The sequence below is a fragment of the Martes martes genome, assembly GCF_963455335.1.
Source record: "Martes martes genome assembly, chromosome: 6".
Classification (NCBI taxonomy): Eukaryota; Metazoa; Chordata; class Mammalia; order Carnivora; family Mustelidae; genus Martes; species Martes martes.
The window spans coordinates 70981524-70994572 of NC_137893.1; the positions used below are offsets into that span (position 1 = coordinate 70981524).

General features: G+C 39.2%; 1 protein-coding gene across 1 annotated transcript in view; it reads right to left on the reverse strand.

Moving 5' to 3' along the window:
• The window catches only part of LAMA2 (laminin subunit alpha 2), a gene marked incomplete at its 5' end in the record, with an annotated part of 635124 nt that overhangs the window by 14446 nt on the left and 607629 nt on the right, over nucleotides 1-13049 (reverse strand). The window contains 3 exons of the mRNA XM_080805462.1: nucleotides 7583-7738; nucleotides 9706-9895; nucleotides 10216-10328. Of these exons, the coding sequence (XP_080661588.1) occupies nucleotides 7583-7738; nucleotides 9706-9895; nucleotides 10216-10328 (459 nt within the window). The remainder of the gene's footprint in view (nucleotides 1-7582; nucleotides 7739-9705; nucleotides 9896-10215; nucleotides 10329-13049) is intronic.

Consider the following 13049-nt stretch of genomic DNA (forward strand, 5'->3'; position numbering starts at 1 on the left):
GATAGTGCTGAGGGACTGAGAACAGATTCCTCTACAGAAAAAGAGCAACAGGTACCTAAAAGGTTCAGCTCCAGAACCCTGCATGGCTGGGGAGCTGCTGGAACTCTCTGGGTCAGTGGTCTGGTCTAGTGAGAGCCATGATTTATGTTCCCCTCTACCCTTTTTTTTTTTTTTTTTTAAAGTCTTTATCTACTTATTTGACAGAGTGAGATGCAGAGGGAAAGGGAGAAGCAGGCTTCCCACTGAGCAGGGAGTTTGATGTGGGGCTCGATCCCAGCACCCTGAAGGCGGACACTTAACAACTGAGCCATCCCTGTGCTCCTGTTCCCCTTCCACATTGATAGCATGGAGCACAGCAGGAGACCTTGCTGGCCTATTGTCTCCATGAAGCCCAGGCCCATAGATTGCACCAGCTCCAGCTGTCCCACCAAGGTGACCCCAGTGTGGTACACACTGGGACACCACTGGTCAGTGCTCCCTCTAGCTCCAGCTGTCACACCAAGATTACACAGGAACAAAGCATACTGGAACACTCCAGGCCTGCACTACCTCAGCTCCAGATGGCATGCTAAGGCAACCCCGGCACAAGATCTTCTGACTGATGCCTTACTGAGCACCACCAGGGTGCTCCCTGCACTGAGTGCCCCAGGAACCTCCAGGCCATGCTTGACTCAGTTCCAGCTGTCCCACCAGGGGACGCCCCCCCATTGGGGAGCAACCCAGGACTCTCCAACCTGCATCCAACTTCAGCTCTAGCCACCCCAGGAGGGCCCCCTCTGCAGAAAGGCCCCCAGCTTATACCTACTTCAGCAGTCTTGCCAGGGTGTCCTCTGCATGGAGAGCCCTGGGAACCCCCAGATCATACATACTTCAGCTTCAGTTGTCCTATCAGAATACCCTCTGTGCATAGAACCTCAGGACCACCCCAGCACGTACCCAGTTCAGCTCCAGCACAGAGTGCTTTGTGACACCCCAGCCCTTGCCAGCCAGCAAGAGTCACCAGGAACACACAGTCTGCACAGGGGATGACAATACATAAGACCATTCCTTACAATTTAGGAAAAGTAGCTGTTCTGAAACACAAAGTCAAGCAAAATGGGGAAACAGAGAAATATGTTCCAAACAAAAGAACAAGACAAAACTTCAGAAAAAGAACTACATGAAACAGAGATAAGCAATATGCCTAATGAAGAGTTTTACCTAATGATTGTAAAGATACTCACTAGACTGGAGAGAAGAGTGGAAGAACTCAGTGAAAACGTCAACAGAGATAGAAAATGTAAAAAAGGACCAAATCAGTTTTGAAGAATATAATAACTGAAATGAAAAATACAGTAGAGGGAATAACAGATATAAACAGAGATAAACAGAGGCAGAAGAACAGATCAGTAATTTGGAAGATGGTAATGGAAAACACCTAAGCTAACAGCAAAAAGGAAAAAGAATTTTTAAAAAATAGGATAGATTAAGGGATCTCTTGGACAACATTAAGCAAATAAACATTCGCATTATAGGGGTGGCAGAAAGCTTCCTTAACCAAGGAAAGGAAATAGACTTCCAGGTTCTAGAAACACAGATAGTTCTAAACAATAATTAAAATGCCAGAGATTAAAGATAAAGAGAGAATTTTTAAGAGGAGCAAGAGAGAAGTAAAATTATGTACTAGAAAAATCCCATGAGTCCATCTGCTGATTTTTTAGTAGAAATTTTGCAAGCTAGAAGGAAGTGCCATGATATATTCAAAGTGTGGAAAGAAAAATAAAACTTATAACTAATAATAATACTCTATCCAGCAAGATTATCATTCAGAATTGAAGGAGAGAAAAAGGAGTTCATCATCACTGAAGTGGCCTTGTAAGAAACATTAAATGGACTTCTTTAAATGGTAAGGGCATAATTAGATGTAAGAAAACTATGAATAAAAACAGGTAAAATATGACAGCATAGACATAAAATGTGGAGGAGGGAGTAAATATGTTCCTTTAGAATGTGTTTTACTTTAAATGGTGATCAATAGAGACTGCTATGTACTTGAATATTATATGTGAACCTCACGGTAACCACAAACCCCAAACATATAATAGACACACAAAAATATAAAGAGAAAGCCAGCCATGACACTACAAAGAGTCGTCAATCACAAAGAGTGCAATAGAAGAAAGAAATAGAGAACTATGGAAACAATGAGAAAGCAATTAACAAAATGGCATTAAGTACATACTTAATAATAATTATGTTAAATATAAATGACCTAAATGCTCCAATCAAAAAACAGAGAGTGGTAAAATGAGTAAAAAAGCAAGACCCATTTATCTGTTACATACAAGACACTCACTTCAGACCTAGAGACACTTACAGACCGAAAGTGAAGAGATGGAAAGAGCTATACGGTGCCAATAGAGGAGGAAAAAAAAAGCCAGGGCAGGGGTATCTATAATTAGACAAAATCGACTTTAAAACAAAGACTAACAGGAGACAAAGAAGGAAATCACACAATGACAAGGGATCAACCCAGCGAAAGGATATAACAATTGTAAATATCTATTCACCCAATATCATAGCATCTAAGTACATAAAGCAGATATTAACAGACATAAAAGGAGAATTGACAGCAATACAATAATAGCAGGAGATTTTCATACCCCACTTATATCAACAAATACATCATCCAGGATGAAAATAGGGAAAGAGTGTCTTTGAAGGACACACTAGATCAGAGGAACATAACAAATATATACAGAACATTCCGTCTCAAAACAACAGAATACACACTCTCTTTAAGAGCAAATGAAATATTCTCTAGGATAGATCACATGTTAGGCAACAAAACATGACTGAAGAGACTGACATCATTTGCATCTTTTCTGGTCACATGGTATAAAGCTAGAAAGAAGTCACAAGAGAAAATTGAAAAAAAAATACGTGAACACTAAACAGCTTGCAACTAAACAACCATCAGGTCACTGAAGGTATTAAAAATGAAAATGAAGATGAAAATACAATGGACACAGCAAAATCAGTTCTAAGAGGGAAATCTATAGAAATTGATAGGCCTACCTCATGAAAAAAAAATCTCAAGTAAAAAATCTAACCTTATGTATAAAATATCTAGATAAAGAACAAATAAGAACAAAAGTGAAGAGAAGAAAGGAAATGATAAAGATCTGAGCAGGAATAAATGAAAGAGACAAAACAGTAGAAAAGATCATGGGGTGCCTGGGTGTCTCAGTTGGTTAAGTGTCTGCCTTCGGCTCAGGTCATGATCCCAGGGTCCTGGGATAAAGCCCTCCATCAGGCTCCTTACTCAGTAGGGAGTCTACTTCTCCCCCTCCCTCTGCCTGCTGCTCCCCCTGCTTGTGCTCTCTCTCTCTGTCAAATAAAAAAATAAAATCTTAAGAAAAAATCATTGAAACCAAGAGCTGGTTCTCTGAAAAGGTAAACAAAACTGATAAACCTTTAGCTGGACTCACCAAGAAAAAAAGAGTACCCAAATAAAATCAGAAATGAAAAAGAACAATTGATACCACAGAAATACAAAGGATTATAAGAGACTACTATGAAAAGTTATATGCAAACACATTGGACAATTTAGAGAAATGGGCAAATTCTGAGAAATATACAATCTTCCAAAACTGAATTAAGAAGAAACAGACAATCTGGAGAGACCAACTGCTAGTAACAAAATTGAATGTGTAATCAAAAACTACCAACAAAGTCTTAGACCAGGTGGCTTCGCAGGTGAATTCTACCAAACATTTAAAGAAGAGTTAATATACAGAAGATATATAATTAATATATAATTCCCCTCAAACTATTCTAAAAAGTAGAAGGGGAAGGAAAGTTTTCCAATACATTCTATGAGGCCAGCATTACCATGATACCTAAACCAGACAAAGATGCCACAGAAAAAAGGAGAACTATAGGCCAATTATCTCTGATGAACATAAAAGCAAAAAATCCTCAACAAAATATTAACAAACCACATTTAATGGCATATTAAAAATACAATCAAGTAGGACTTATTCTGGGGATGCAAGAATGGTTCAACATTCAAAAACCAACATATACTACCTTTAACACAATGGAGAATAAAAATCATTTAATCCTCTCAATAGATGCAGAAAAAACATTTGATAATATTCAACAACTGTTAATAAAAACTCTTAACAAGGTGGCTTAGGAGGGAACATACCTCAACATAATAAAGGTCATATATGAAAAACCCAGAACTAATACTATACACAAGGGTGAAAAACTGAGAGCTTTTCTCTAAGACCAGGATCAAGACCAGGATGTCCATTCTTGACACTTTTATTCGACATAGTACTGAGTATCCTAGCCACTGCAATCAGACAAGAAATAAAAGGTGTCCAAATTGGTAAGGAAGAAGTTAAACTGTTAAACTGTCATTACTTGCAAATCACATACCATACAAAAAACAAAACAAAACACAATACCTTAAAGACTCAGCCAAAAAAGTTATTAGAAGAAATGAATACAGCAAAATTACAGGATACAAAATTAATACCCAGAGATTGATTGCATTTCTATATGTTAATAAAAAAAGTAGCAGAGAATTTAGAAAATAATTCCATTTACAATTGCAATAAAAAGAATAAAATATCTAGGAATAAACTTAACTGAGGAGGTAAAAGACCTGTACTCTAAAAACTGTAATGCACTGATAAAAGAAACTAAAAATGGCACAAACAAATGGAAAGATAATTCATGTTCATGGATTGAATAATTAACACCATTAAATAAATACTGTTAAAGCATATACAGATTCAAGGCAATCCCTGTCACTTTTCACAAAAGTAGGACAAATAGTACTAAAAACTTACTGTTTGGGACCACAAAAGACTCCAAATAGCCAAAGCATTCTTAAGAAGGAAGAACAAAGCTGTAGGTACCACTTCTAGATTTCAAGGATACTACAAAATTTTAGTAATCAAAACAGTATGACACTGGCACAAAAGTAGACATGTAGATCAATGGAAAAGAACAGAGATTCCAGAAATAATCCCACACTTATATGGTCATTTAATCTAAAACAAACAAGAATATACAATGGGGAAAAGACTGCCTCTTAAAAAAGGTTGCTGGGAAAGCTGGACAGCAACACGTAAAAGAATGAAACTGGACCACTTAACACCATACACATGAATATATTTCAAATAGATTAAAGACCTCAATGTGAGACCTGAAACCATATAACTCCTAGATGAAAGCACAGGCAGTAATTTCTCTGACATCAGCCACTGCAGTATCTTTCTAGATATGTTTCCTTAAGCAAGGGAAACAAAAACAAAAATAAACTATTAGGACTACACCAAAATAAAAAGCTTTTTGCACAGCAAAGGAAACCATCAAGAAAATGACAAGGCAATCTATTGAATGGGTGAAGATACTTGTAAATGATATAGCCAATAAGGGGTTTATATCCAAAATGTATCAAGAATTTATGCAACTCAACACCAAGAATAATCCAATTAAAAATGGGCAGAGGATATGGGTAGATAGTCTTCCAAAGAAGACATACAGATGGCAAGCACACACATGAAAAGATGCTGAACATCATTAATCATTAGAGAAATATAAATCAAAACCACAATGAGATATCCTCTCACACTCTCAGAGAGGCTAGAATCAAAAAGACAAGAAATAACAAGTTTCTGCAATGATGTAGAGAAAAGGGAACCCTTTTACACTACTAACAGAAATGTAAGTTGATAGAGCCACTGTGGAGAACAGTATGGAGGTTCCTCAAAAAAATTAAAAAAAGAACTACCATATGATCCAGTAATTCCACTACTGGGTATTTACCCAAAGAAAACAAAAACACTAATTTAAAAAGATACATGTTCCCCTATGTTTATTGCAGAATTATTTACAATTGCCAAGACAGGAAAGCAAACTAAGTATCTATTATAGATGAATGAAGAAGATGGTATTTAAATATAATGGAATATTACTGAGCCATAAAAAAGAATGAGATCTTGCCATTTGTGACAACATGGGTATTATGTAAAAGAAATAAAGTAGAGAAAACAAATATCATATGATTTCACTTATATGTAAGATCTAAAAAAAAAAAAAAGAACCCAAAACAAATAAATGAATGCACAAACAAAAAGCAGAAACAGACTCATAATAACAGAGAACAAATTGATGGTTGCCAGGGGGGTGGAGGTTGGAGGATGGGCAAAATGGGTGAAGAAGAGTGGAAAGTATAGACTTCTAGGAATGGAATGAAGAAGTCATGGGAATAAAAAGTATGGCATAGGGAATATAGTCAATGATATCACAATAGCCTTGTATAGTGCCAGATGGTTCTATACTTGTTGTGAGCATAGCATAATGCATAAACTTGTCGGAATACATGTGTACCTGAAACTAATATAACATTGTGCGTCAACTATACGATTAAATAAAATTTTAATTAGCCCCTTATGTTTCTATTAATAGTTTAGTAACCTTACTAAATATACATTTTGTCATAATCTAATTTCCAATTCCATTTGGGAAGGAGCAGTAAGTTCGGCTTAGTGCTTCTTCCTTAGGAAAATCTAATGAAAGCAGTGAACTCTTTTCTAAGAAAAAGCACATGCACTTAGAACTTGTAAGTTTGCATGAAGCATTTAGAGTTTAGGGGCCATAAAAATAATGCAATCATACTATGCTCCACTCTATTTCATCTGGTTTTAGGGACACATGATAATCACTCTTGCCACTCTCCAGAGACTCTTACTTTGATAGGCCTGGGTAGCATATCCAAAAAGTAAGAAAGGAACATACTCCTGATCACCCACAAGGGGAGCCAAAGGCTGAGAATTACAACTATGATGAGCAGAGGTCTTTGATGAAGAATACTGCTGCATTATCACATGATCTGAGTATAGAAATATAATACATTTCTTTTTAATATATTCTCCCAAAACACTGATTCCCCTATATTTCTTAAAATCATGCTCTCCAAAGGAAACCAGGACACATAGTCCGATAAAACATAACATTTTGTGAACACTGGTTTATAAAGTGAGAACTTTAAATTTTGAATCCTGTACTGTACTTTAAACACTGCAGTGCAATACTGGACAAATGTAGTTTAAGTACCGCATCTCTCAATATTTGTGAAATCTCTAGTTCTGAAACAATACCATCAACATTATCTTCCTTGTTTTCCAGTATTTCTATATGCTCAGTCCTCTCCCAAACACTTTCAGTATATTACCTCATTTAATCTTTAGAGTAACCTTGTTTGTTTGGTACTATTATCCTAGTTTACAAAAGAGGGAACTGTGTCAAAGGAAGATTAAATAACTTGCTGCAGGCCACACAGCTAGTTAATAATTAAGTAGGTGTTCAAACCTAGGGAGTCTGGCTGCAGGGTCCACACTCTTTGGTGATATTACCTCTCCTCGTCAAGTCCGTCTAGAAAACCTGTCACTTCTCAGAAAAAATGATTTCCTATTCACCTCTAAGTGGTCAGGGGCCAATATGATCTAATAATTGAACATACATACATGACTCAGGTAGTTATTTAATCCACACACACACAATAAATAAATTAGACCCTTACTGGACCAATTCTTCGGGTAGTGTAATTGATGGGTAGCCCACCAACATACAGCATTCCCACAACATCCAGGATATCCGCTTTCTTGGGGCTGATGGTTCTGTTGGAGGCATCATCCACATAAATAATTCCTTCTTGCTTAATTCTCACGATCTTAATCTACAAAAAGAAGAGGAGTCCTTAAAGCCAATCATGGATAAATTTCCATTACGCAGAGTGTAAATGTAGGAACTTTTTGGATCTTTGTCAGGGAAAAAAAATGAAAGAATTTACTAAGTGCCTAATATGTGTGAAACCCATAAGTGAAATTAAACCAATTTTTACAGAGTATTCCACACTCTGTCTTTTCCATGACTACCATCTCCAAAAGGGTACAAAATCATGCTGGGTGAGTTTTAGATGAAAGACTTTTTGAGAGGTTGCCAAGGGAGCCCATGTATCAGGAGGCATGCGTGTCGCCAGGAGCCTTGCCGATTGGGAGCCCTGTCTTGAATTAAGTGGGTTGCAAAAATCATGTCTGGTTTTAAACATGCATTCGTTTGAGTGAAGCCTGGTCTCTCCCCCCACCCCCCGCCCCGTACCATTTCAGACCTGCTACATCCCTCTGCCTAATAGGCACTTCTCCCTCAGAATGGAAGGAACACATCAAGGCTGCACAGCCATTTCCACAGCAGCCTCCATCAGTACAAAGGGAGGGAGGAAGACGGCCAGCTCCCTGATGCTGACATTTCAGTAGTGAGGTAAATTCTCTTTGGGGGCAGGGCAAAATCGGGGGTGTCAAGACTGACTTGGGTGTAAAAAAAAAACTTGAATCTGAGTTTAGGGAAAGGAACGCGTGACCCAGTCTAATGCTGGAGTACAACAATGGTTTAAAATGAATCTACATCAGGATTAGAATAATTAAGACCTCATTTTACACTTACCTATTCTGGTTTGGGAAGCAATTGTTAAAAAAACAAATCTTCAAAAATAAATCCCTCCTTTCTTAATCCCACACGCATTGTGGACCAACAATATGTCAGTTTTTCAAGTGTCATGTTTATTCTATTAGCCAGAGAGCAGAATGAGCCTTAATGAGAGCTCCTTCATGAAGATCTGTATTTGCCACTTCTAAGTTCCCAGGCAAATAGGAAGATTCTGTTTCTTATTTCCAAGATAACAGGTTGATTGGCTTTGCATTTTTATTGTATTTTTTCAGGTTCTCTGCCTTTCTATAGGATATGCCAAGGCACAGTATGTTAAGATATAAAATCCACCACCTAATAATATCAAACTCTCAAAATTAAACATTTTATTGGTCTGCCGAGGGAAGTTTTACTGAATAGGCGATCACAGGTGCAGAAAGAAATTCTGAGTTTTCATTTTAATCAGGCAGTATATTATCTATTTGCAGTCATGCCAAAGAGGACAGTAAGCTGGCAGATGAGCCTTCTGTGCCCATAATAGTACCAGTTTCTGGGTGTAAGGCCAATGTTTCAAAAGTTGTTCCAAATGGCTATCGGTGGAAATGCAGCCCTAGAGCCCTTTAAACCTGATCCAGCAGATTTTCAGACTCTTGGTTTTCACAGACCAGTATGGGGTATGATGGGGGAGGGGAACACAAGTGTTAGGGCCCATTTTTGTTTACCAGCTTTTAAGTTTGTCAAGTATTATTTCATAAAAGAGAGGCCATTTTAGCACCTCAAAAGGAAGAAAATGTAATCTCAGAATAAATATTACTCCTTTACATGGAAGACATAGAGCTTTAAGATTAACATGCTCCATCGTCCCCCATTTCCCACTGAGAGTAGCAAAAATGTCTTCAACGACCTGGCCCTGGGGGAGGAGTGGGGGGGGGTATGGACAGATGTTTGGGAACCACAGCTGTATGGCAATAATGGCATCTTGTGGTACCACGATGAAGCCCGTCAGTGATCGAACATAAACCTACCTAGGTCCGATTATACTTCCCAAGGTTGGGCAGTTGTCTGTGGCACCGGCTTTATTTTTAGCCTCAGCCACATAAGAGTAACATCAGAGTCAGGATCGGCACTGGCAAAACTGTATCTGCACCAGGGCAATGCCAAAGGCTGCCACCCAGCTTCCCCCTCAGGGGACACTGCCGACCTCCCAGGGGCTATTATTACCTTGTGCCACTGACCGTCGTTGATTCTGGTGGGGATCATGGTGTTGGTGTCCCCACTTCCCAAGTCATAACTGAAATAGGGCAATCCATTTCTCAGCTGAACGGTAGCAAAATCCGCGTGATTGATCCGAGCCATGTAAAAAAGCAAGCCGGATTCAGCTTCAGTTCGCACTTCAAACTCGATTGTGAGGCTGGGAAATGAAAGCGTGCAAAATGAAACAGAGAAACAAAAGCATTCTTATTCTGAGATTAAGTTGCCTCCGTGGGTAAATTTTCATAAAGGCCAGTAAAACGTTCTCTGAGAGGAGGACTTTCCAGGTGATTGCCAAATCCACTTTTCCTGCTGATTTCCAAAACTGAGCTCCTCAGGCTCAGGCCAATAGAATTGGACTCTCTACTGTACTCTGTGAATTAAAAGGCTTACCGTGTTAATGAATAAAACTTGAATCCGTGCATATACTCAGTACTTGTGTTTATCAGTTCTTTTCCAATATCTCAGAAGAATACATACCGATTTTTAACTTTGGTGTCATCAAAGGCAATTGCAATGTGGCTGTTTCTCGAAAGCCCAAACTGCTTGCTCCCTATCAAAAGAGCTGGTTCTGATTCTGTTGCACAAGGACCCTGCAAAATTACCCAGGAGAGAAAGAGGAGATTATGGACTCCGCTCTTTAAAAATTTAATCCTTTTATCTAATTGTTTCTTCTATTTTCGCTTAATGTTCTTGTGTAATCTTACTGAAGCTCCTTAAGAGGAAAACTGGTCTCTTACATATCTCGGTACTTTACTACACAGTAGGCACTTCCTGTGAAATGTTCAGTGAGTGGGAATCCGTCTTCTTATACTGCACCCTTGACTTGCCAAATCAATGTGCCCCCAAATATTTATGGATCAATTCATGTTTTCATTACCCTCTAAGGAAAAAAAAAACTGTTGATGTTTCTGAAAAAAACTGGAATTTCTTTTTCAGGTTTACTTTACTTACGAAGAGTTATACTCTTCGAAGATGGGACGGGGAAAATGACAAACTAGCCACCAAATTAGAAGAGTAGAAAAATGTGTTCCTTCTGGACCTCCCCATTTCTGTCTCCCACTGTATTACTTTTTCTCGAAAATTATCAGTCTACTAGAAGGCTTCCATGAATTTAGACTTTCAAGATGGTGTATCTAAACTTGCAAGTCAGGCCGTTCGGGCCCTGAGCCAGTTGCTAGGCAACCCAGTACATTTTTAATGTAACCCACCATATACCATTTCAACTGTCACTGTTCAAAGATCCACTTCCTGGGGTTCTTGGGAAGGAGAGCTCAGCACAGGACTGGCTTACTTGGTTTAATGTTCTGCTGTCACCATCTTGAGTTTCTTAATACTTTTTTGAAAAAGGGGCCCTGTATTTTCATTTTGCTCCCGGCCCTGCAAATGACATAGCCAGTCCTGGTTGGCTGGACCGTCTTTGGCCAGCATAACCCTTAGCTCAATAGATAATCAAGGCTCCTCAAATGACTGAAGTTGTAATTCCTTCCTCTGTTCTCTGTTTTCACAAAAGCACTTGAAGTACAGGCTGCTTCTGCAGGCTTTGAGAACACGCCGTACACGAGAAAATAAATAACCTGCATACTCTCAAACAACACATCTGTTTTTAAGATCTGCACTTAATAGCTCAGAATGGGCCGGTGCCCCAGTGAGCGCTGACTCAGCAGAGGTTCCCAAACTGCCCAAGGCAGGCTTTTGATGCAGAATGTTCTTCTCAAATAGAAGATGAGATGAATCATCAGTGTACAGGACATTCTTACTTGATGAGGAAAGGCCTTGCTCTCTTTTCTCTGGAGCTTCGTCAAACAGAGCACTCTGCCACAGCAGGTAAAAGGCTTTAAGTGTTTGAAATGCTATAAAATTGGTCTTCATGGAAGTATTTCCCTTCTTGCTTCCCCAGGAGATGGTCAGTTATAAAGAGCAGACTGTGGCAGAAATTCACACGGATATGCAAAAACCCAGTGGGTAGAGCAGGAAAATGCTATTTATTCACACAGCTGAATGGCCTCTCTTGGAATCAACATGTGGCCCCTTTCTTATTACACTGCCTGTAAAGAGCCCAAATGGAAAGGCTTTGGTAGCTTAATGTCTCAGCTGGCAATGATGTCATTAATAGAATTGGGACCATTTATCAGCCTCTCCCCCTATTTCCTGGCACCCACATTAGTGGCCTGCAGTCCTCCTCTGAAATCTCTAAGAGAATCCTCCCTGCTGTGAGTCCCTCAGGGGCAAAATTTGGCTAAAACATCTCTAACCTGTCAGCTCTGAAATCTGGGAAATCGGAAAGGTCAGCGGATGCTGATGAATTAGGGAACCATGACGTGTGGTCGAAAAGAAAGCCACCAGCAGGTTGTTATTGTTAATCGTTGTGGTCACCTGTCTCGTTACTACATACAAATATTAATATAACTTTTCTAATAGAATTTTTAATGATCCAAGTGGAATTATGGAGATTAGGTATTTTATTGGCAGTAGCTGTAGGTCATGGAGAACTTTGGTCTTTATGTATTTTGGACACTGAGGCCCCAATGCCACGAGAAGCTTGCTTGCTGGTGGACTGGACAGAGATTTCCAACATGGATCCTGAGCCGATTAGCAGTTTTCTGTCACATCCTGTCAGATCTTCTAGATGCTGAAGACCCTACTTAAGTAATTTTAGGAAAATCTTTGATGAGGAAAAGACAGGGACTTTGTGAAGGTTCTTTAAGAAGCACTACATGACATGGCCACTGGAAATCGAGGAAGAAGACTACCTCCCCTAGGGGCCCCAGCCTCATTTTTGTAACAATTAGACCTTGAGCAGCAGGTAGAAGTGGTGGCTAATAAAACAGTGTCTTCAGACCGTCCAATGTTGTAGAAGAGAGTGGTAACAAACAGGTCACTCTACTCAGTAACCTCAAAGTTTAAATCCCATATGTTAAGTCCATTGTATGTTATGGACACCCAAATTGAGGTTGTCTATAAATTTGCAATAGGATGAATATTATGGATGTGTCTTGAATAAATCATCTATCATCTTCCTTCATAAAATAGGCAGTTGGAAGAGGACTGAGAAATGCTAGGAGAGAATTTTGTCTGTATGCATTTTTAGATTTAAATGGGAAGACAATTTCCCAGCCTCTTTTCTGGTCATGCTTTTGATGCAGGTGTAGCCCTCTCCTCTCACTTGGTTAAAGGCAAAAAGGACAGGATCTTGCCTGCTCTGCCTCACTTTCCTCAGGGTGAGTCTGAAACCAGGCCTGACTTGGGACACAGACCCCTGTGGTTTGCCTGGGACTACGTTCCCCCCTACTCCCTAGTGCCCCTCACAAGGT